This window comes from Chenopodium album, chromosome 22 (genome assembly GCF_948465745.1).
Source record: "Chenopodium album chromosome 22, dcCheAlbu1.1, whole genome shotgun sequence".
NCBI classification, from domain to species: Eukaryota; Viridiplantae; Streptophyta; class Magnoliopsida; order Caryophyllales; family Amaranthaceae; genus Chenopodium; species Chenopodium album.
The window spans coordinates 2015687-2023120 of record NC_137855.1 but is presented as its reverse complement, the minus strand read 5'-3'; the positions used below and the strand labels follow the sequence as shown (position 1 = coordinate 2023120).

General features: G+C 40.0%; 1 protein-coding gene and 1 pseudogene across 2 annotated transcripts; one reads left to right on the top strand and one right to left on the bottom strand.

Moving 5' to 3' along the window:
- On the top strand, positions 1 to 3718 carry LOC145604554 (DNA ligase 4 pseudogene; annotated as a pseudogene).
- A 216-nt stretch (positions 3719 to 3934) lies between these two features.
- Positions 3935 to 7434, bottom strand: LOC145604555 (serine--glyoxylate aminotransferase). Of its 2 annotated transcripts, XM_081660442.1 has the most exons (7): positions 7274 to 7406; positions 6572 to 6624; positions 6230 to 6488; positions 5663 to 5947; positions 4974 to 5340; positions 4324 to 4534; positions 3935 to 4236 (listed from the first exon to the last, which is right to left on the bottom strand). In XM_081660442.1, exons 3-7 carry the CDS (start codon positions 6432 to 6434, stop codon positions 4099 to 4101), a joined length of 1206 nt encoding a protein of 401 aa, XP_081516568.1. In that variant the 5' UTR covers positions 6435 to 6488; positions 6572 to 6624; positions 7274 to 7406; the 3' UTR covers positions 3935 to 4098. The 2 variants fall into 2 exon arrangements, with proteins under 2 accessions (XP_081516568.1, XP_081516567.1); XM_081660441.1 differs by lacking the exon at positions 6572 to 6624 and having other exon boundaries at positions 7274 to 7434.

Sequence of the window (7434 nt, the reverse complement as noted above, 5' to 3'; positions counted from 1 at the left end):
GGTTTCTCTCTCCTAAACCCTCACCATCTCCACCGCCTTCCTCTTTCTCCCTCCAAGCTCCAACAATGGGGGACGAAATCAAATTCTCAGCTTTAGTAGGACTCTTCCGCTACATTTCAAAAGCAAAAACACCCCAAATCAAACGCACTTTATTCCGCAAATTCCTCGATAAATACTGCGTCAGACCCACTGATTATTTCCCTTCAATCCGCTTAATTCTACCTTCATTGGACCGCGAAAGAGGCTCCTATGGCGTCAAAGAAGCTACCCTCGCTCTCCACCTTCTCGACGCACTCGCTGTTTCTCGCGATTCCGAAGATGCCCAGAAACTCATCAATTGGCGAAAAGGGGGTTCCGTAATCGCCGGAAAGTACGCCGGAAACTTCTCTATGGTCGCCGCCGATTTCCTCCAACGCCGGCAGTCTTCCGTTTCCGGCGGGGTTACTATCCGGGAAGTGAATGATCTCCTTGACCGGCTTGCGAGTGCCGATACCCGCAATGCGAAGGTGGAGGTGCTTGGGGAGATGATAAGGAAGACGAACCCGGCGGAGATGAAGTGGATAATTGTGATTATCATGAAGGACTTGAAGATTGGGATGAGTGAGAAGAGTATATTTGATGTGTTTCATCCTGATGCTGAGGATTTGTTCAATGTAACGTGTGATTTACGGTTAGTTTGTGAGAAATTGACTGATCCGAAAGTCCGGCATAAGCGGCAGGACATTGAGGTTGGGAAAGCTGTGTTGCCGCAGATGGCTGATAGAGCTGCGACATGTGGAGAGGCTATGAAGAGGCTTCATGGGAAGGAAGTCGTCGCCGAGGTCAAGTTCGATGGAGAGAGGTTTCAAGTTCATAAGAATGGTGGGAAGGTAAAATTCTATTCTAAAACTTATAAAGAACATACTGAATATGAACCTGCTATGTCGAATGTTATAATTGAGAATGTGTTGGTTGATAAGTGTATACTTGATGGGGAGTTGTTGGGTTGGGATAGTTCGAATAATAAGTTTACTAAGTTCGGGTTGAATCAGGAGATGGCTAAGGCTGCTAGGGAAGGAATAGAGAGTGATAGGAAATTGTGTTATGTTGCTTTTGATGTGTTGTATGTTGGGGATACTAGTGTGATTCATCAAACATTGAAAGAGAGGCATGAACATCTTAGGAAGGTTGTGAGGACTGTGAAGGGTCGTTTAGAGACCTCGGTGCCAAATGCCAACCGCGGTGATGGTGAGCCGTGTTGGTCTATTGTGGCTAAAAATGTGGATGATGTTGAGAGGTTTTTTAAGGAGAAGGTTGGGAATGAGGGGGAAGAAGGGCTTGTTATAAAAGACCTTGGTTCGAAGTGGGAACCGGGTGATAGGAATAGGAAGAAGTGGATTAAAGTGAAGCCTGATTATGTTAATGCTGGGTCTGATTTGGATGTTCTGATCATTGGAGGGTATTATGGTACAGGTCGTCGAGGAGGGGAGGTGGGTCAGTTTCTGGTTGGCCTTGCAGAGAAGCCTACTCCAGGTACTTACCCTAGGAAGTTTGTTTCCTTTGCTAAGGTGGGTACAGGGCTTAATGATGAAGAGCTTGATGAAGTGGTGACTAAGTTGAAGCCGTATTTTAGGAAGTCTGATCCGAAGAAGTCAGCCCCGAGTTTTTATGAAGTTACTAATAGGGAGAAGCCCGATGTTTGGGTTGAGAGCCCTGAGAAGTCAGTGATTATGTCAATTTCTAGTGATATTCGTCCCATACTTTCTGACATGTATGCTGCACCTTACTCCTTGAGGTTTCCTCGGTTTGACCGGGTAAGATATGACAAGCCTTGGCATGAATGTCTTGATGTTCAGTCTTTCTCGGAGATAATACAATCGAGTGGGACAACACGAAAAGGAGGTGCAGAAGGGTTTTCAGATGGTAAAACGAAACGTGGAAGGGCTGCAAAAAAGGGAGGAAGGGTCAATGTCACAGTCCCTTCTCATTTCACTCAGACTGATGTTTCCAGTGTGAAGGGGGAATCACAAATATTTTCTAACAAGGTGTTTCATTTTGTGAATGTGCCTTCTGCTCATTCCTTGGATTCTATGCACAAGTTAGTTGTCGAGAATGGTGGAACTTTCTCCATGAATTTGAATGACACCGTTACTCATTGCATCGGTGCAGAGAGTCGAGGGATCAAGTATGAGGCAGCAAAGAGGCGTGGACGTGACATTATCCACTACTCTTGGGTTCTCGATTGTTGCTCGCAGAAGCAGCTTCTTCCCTTGAGGCCCAAACATTATGTCTTCCTTTCGGATTCTTCAAGAAAGAAGCTACAGGAGGAGATTGATGAGTTCTCAGACTCTTACTTTTGGGATGTTGATTTTGCTGAGTTGAAACAGACCTTTGGCAATGTAAATAGATCAGAAGATGCAAAAATGGTTGACCATTACAAGAAAAAGTACTGTCCGCGTGAAAAATGGGGTCGTTTCCATGGTTGCTGCATATATTTCTATTCATGTGCAAAGTCCCACTGTGCTAATTGGGACATCTTTTTGAAAATAGCCACAAGGAGGATGAAAGTAGAAGTTTCTGTAGGTGGTGGGAAAGTTAGTGACAACCCTTCTCAAGCAACACATATAGTAGTCATGTCAATTCCCGGACATGAGCTGAAGTTTGAAACCTTGTTGCAGAGTTTTCCAGGAGACCAAAAATACATCTTACGTAGAAAAAGACTACATGTTATTGGATCACAGTGGTTGGAGGATTGTCTCAAGGAGGGGCAGAAATTGCCAGAAGTAGCATACAACCTGAAGCCAACGGCATATGAAGAATCTGCCTCTGAAGAGGAGAAAGGTGAAGATGAAAATGATTATGGGAAGCACCCAACTTCCTCTGCTCATGAAGAAAAGTTGAGTGAATCTGTTTTAAAAACCATTCCTCATATTAGGGAACCCAGAAGAAAACGAGGAAGGCCTGTTGGAACTAGCACTAAGAAAAGCAAAACCATTGTCAGCAAACCTCCAATAACTAAAAGGGCCAGAATGGGAAGCAAGCCTGCTAAATTACAGGACATTGCGTTTGATGATGAGAGTCACAAGACTAGTGAGCAAGAAGCTGATGCACCAGTTACAGCGAGCCCTGAACATAAAATGCATGATCATGTTTTTCAGGGGATTGCTTTTGATCATAAGCCTGCCGAGCAAGATACTGATACTCTGGAAAAATCTGGTCTTGAAACTGAGAATATTAGATTAGGTTCAAGACATGGTTTATCAGACAATAACGAGGAGAGTAAGGAAGAAAACAAGACTGATGAACTGATGAAAGCAAGCCCTGAACATGAACGGGATGATAAGCCTAGTCACCGGAAGACTAATACAACAGGAAAGTTTGGTCTTGAAAAGAATGAAGAGAATACAGCTGAGCACAAGCCTGATTTAAATGCGACAGGGACACACTGCTTGGGCAATGCCGGCTCTGTTACTTGCAGTAAACCAAATAAAGACAATGATTACTCTACTTCAGGGATGTTGCTAGATTTGATCCCAAGTCTCAAAAGGTTGTCTGAAGATGCGAATGTTAATTTACCATCAACACTAACACAAGAGGGTTCTTCCATAGAATCACCCTCTGGAGAACCAGTGAAGAAGAAGAAAGTTAGCTATAGGGAACTTGCAAAGCAGCTACTTAAAGATTGATGGTCTGATCACTCTGATTTGGTTTAATTGACTATTTTCTGTTTTTGTGATCAGTTGTAATATGTTGTACAGTGACAATTGAATGTATCTTGCATAATCTACTCTCTAGGCCCTATTCTCTTCTCTTTGAAGAAATAATACTCCTTGTTTTTAGACAAAATAATTTTGAGTTTAGTAAATTTAATTCAACTACAATAATATAATTTAAGTTACTAAAATATACTGGGTTTCATGATATGAGAAGCTAGTTAATTTGTTCAACACAAAGATTTTGATGAAAAAGTTTCCCAGATAAAAAGCACAAATGGCTGTCAATGTCCGAAGAAGCCTTAAAAGAGTACAGGCAGGAAGAAGGCAAATATTACACATTATTTTTTACAGGAGTATACCAATAAACAAGGATAATTACAAGGAAATGAAACTAGATTTTGCTTCAGATCCTAGAAGGGATCATCGGTGTGCTGTTCTGCAGGTATGCAGCGGCTGCTGCAACTCCGCTACCCAGCTTTACAGGGTAACCCACATCCTTAAGTATCATCTCCACCCCAGCCAAACAACCAAGTAGTTGCAACTGCAACACAATATGAAGGGTTAGACACAAATTAGAGCTGAGGGTGCTTAGTATTCTTACATGATTGAACAAGGAAACTGCGCGTACCTCATTCAAGTGACCTAGATGCCCTATTCTGAAAACCTTTCCAGCTACTTTGTTAAGACCAAGGCCCAAGCTCATGTTATATCTCTCCCATGCTCTCTTCACAATTTGATTGCTGTTAATGTGGGGAGGAACGACCACAGCAGTCACGGTGTCACTGAACCATTCTTCTTTTTGTGTACAGTTCTTTAAACCCCAAGCCTCTACTGCAAGTCTGCATCTCAAAATCATAAGCATCTACAATATATACTCCTATCAATCTTTCTTTTGATGAAGAGGCAATGTATTTTTGTCAAACCCCACACCCACCTAGACACGGTACTTAACCGGACAAGCTATGTAACATCCACATCTAGAGCATGAAATGATCATCCCTAATCACATATATGAACTGAATTCACAAGATGTGTGCAATTGCAGGTGTTTCAGAAGAGCATGGTACTTATTTGAGAAAGAATCCTCTATCTGGATTCACTATAGTTCTTTTCACCTTTACAAAAAAGTTTCAGGAAAATTTAAGCTTGAATAAGTTCAGATAAGAGTTGGCTAAGTTTTACGCGCAGACAAAATAAGATAAGATGGTGTTTATCACATGAAAAGAACAAACAACAAAGCCATTAACAGAGTTATTGGATGGATTTAAATAGGCATACCTGGTTGCTTTTCCCATGCGGGCATGCCTTGCAATGACATTGTCAAGGCCTTCCTCAAAAATCAGTTCCAAAGCCGCTTTGAGACCATAGAGGAGTTGGATGGATGGAGTGTAAGGCCAGTAACTTCCTGCCTTGTAAAACTTCAAGTAATCATTCCAATCAAAGAAAACTCTGACAGATTTGGCTGTCTTGCTTGCCTCTAGAGCTTTGGGGCTTGCACAAACAATACCCATCCCAGTCGGAAGAGAAAGAGCCTTCTGAGACCCAGTCAAGGCAACATCTACTCCCCACTCATCCATGCGGAAATCTAGTGCACAGATCGAGGACACTCCATCAACCAGAAAGAGTGCAGGGTGGTTGTAGTGGTCTGAAAACAGTCGGAACAATTTTCAAGTTAGCTTTCATATATTCAAGAAATAAGAACATGCACAAAAAATTATCCAAGTTAACCCAAGAAAAGTGGTTCCTATGTAATAAAACCATGTACATTTCATTTTAACTAGGCCAATTTTTTCTCTTACAACAAAGTAGTCTAAATTTATCTCTAACAGCTCTGACCAGTTTTTGCAGAATGAAGAGATAACTATTAATCAGTTAAATATCTGTTATATTCAATGATTTTCATGTAATCAATACTGAAAAATTCATATAAGCTATAAAATGTATCTGATCTGATCTAGAAATGTTACCCAAAATCTTCCTGACAGTGGCCAGATTGTTGGTAACTCCAGTTGCAGTCTCATTATGGACAATGCAGATAGCCTTGATTTTGTGTGCAGTGTCAGCTGCCAGTTTTGATGCCATGGCTTCAAGGTTGGCACCATATCCCCAATCACTCTCTATGACATCAACATCGAAGCCAAGGCGTTTCTGCTGATCAATCCAGAGCAAGCTGAATTGCCCGATCAGGAAGGATAAAGTTCGGTCTCCAGGAGATAAAGTGTTTGTCAGTGCACTTTCCCATGCACCAGTACCTGTAAAAGAGTCATACAGTAAATCTTAACTGATAAATCCATCGAAAACTTTCAATATTAAGGTTCAAGCATCAATATTACAAAAATTTAACAGGTTCAAGCACATTTTTTCTGTAAAAATCCATTAAAGGGTAGTTTCATACAATTATCTATGCTACATACCCTATTATACAAAGACAGTATGCAAGCACTAGACTTAGGTACCTAATTAATCATGCAGTAACAAAAATATTTCAAAAAAAAGTTGCCTGCAGTTTACAGTAAAAAAAATGACAGTAGTACCTGTGGTGGGGATCATAAATGGGGTTCCTGTGGTAGTTTTGAAAATTTTCTTGACATCTTCAAGAAGTGATTTTGTCAGTGCTGGAATTGCAGGTGCACGATAATCTTCATTGTTTCGATTCATGGCTCTAATGACTGGTTCCGGGATATTGACAGGTCCCGGAACAAAGAGATGGTGTCTCCCTGGCCCATTCATGTAGTCCATCTTCTCCTCCCCTTAACTAAAATGTCAAACTATTGATAAACTAAGTCACTGGAACTGCAAAACCAACATAGAAAGTAGTATCATTGAAAAAATCACACACAGAAATTATGTTTTGCAATCAAAAATTATTTACATACATATTTTTTTGTCTGTGAATCTTCAAGATGAAAACCACATAAAAGTCCACATGCTAAGGCATAAAAGCATTTGTCAATCAATTGTACAATGTTTAGGCACAACAAATTTGCACACCCTTCTCATTAAATCAAATCAAATCAACAATAAAGAATTCTGTCAATCAATAGTTCCACTGCCAATTTGGGTTACATACTTGCATGAATATATTTTCTCAAAAGAGCAAGGACCCTACAATAAAACCATATACTATTGAAGGTTTTTTACTTGGATTTTTATAAAACCCTCCTAGGATTTAAGAGCTAAAGTAGCACACACTCGTCAACTTCATATCATTAAAAGTTGACTTTAGAATGTAAAGTGTACATATTGGTACAATTCATTACTATACATGAGAACAAGTCTCAAAGTAAGCACTTTGAATAGATTTTTATTGACAAACATAAAGTATACTATTTCATTGACAATTTATTACAAACCTTATGAAATGGGGAGCTCCTTAGAATCGAAATTTTTATCAACATGCATAAATTTCTCCGTTTAGCCTGACTACCACTAAACTATTCCGAGATATTTCAAATAGAAAAATCATCCAAAGATCAAGTACGATATTCACAAATTGATATTACTAATTCATAGAGGACTATATATTAGATTACTAAAAATAGCAAAAAGGCAAAAGCAGAAGTCAAAGGCATGATTACCAGAAATCTTGCTTGAAATTCGCAAGTGATGTAGCAGGTTGCAGAGAAGACTGACTGATACTAAGTACTAACCAACCCAAAAAAGTTGGGACATGCCAATTATAAATAGATATTAAACACAAAATTTAGAATATTAATAAAAGAAATATAGAATATTATAT

What these genes read in the sequence shown, in the direction of transcription:
- LOC145604555 (XM_081660441.1), bottom strand. Translation starts at nt 6,434, where the DNA reads ATGGACTACATGAATGGGCCAGGGAGACACCATCTCTTTGTTCCGGGA. An exon ending in ATTTATGATCCCCACCACAG is followed by an intron (nt 5,948 to 6,229) that starts GTACTACTGTCA and finishes ACTCTTTTACAG; the next exon opens with GTACTGGTGCATGGGAAAGT. An exon ending in ATCTAGGTCACTTGAATGAG is followed by an intron (nt 4,237 to 4,323) that starts GTACGCGCAGTT and finishes ATTGTGTTGCAG; the next exon opens with TTGCAACTACTTGGTTGTTT.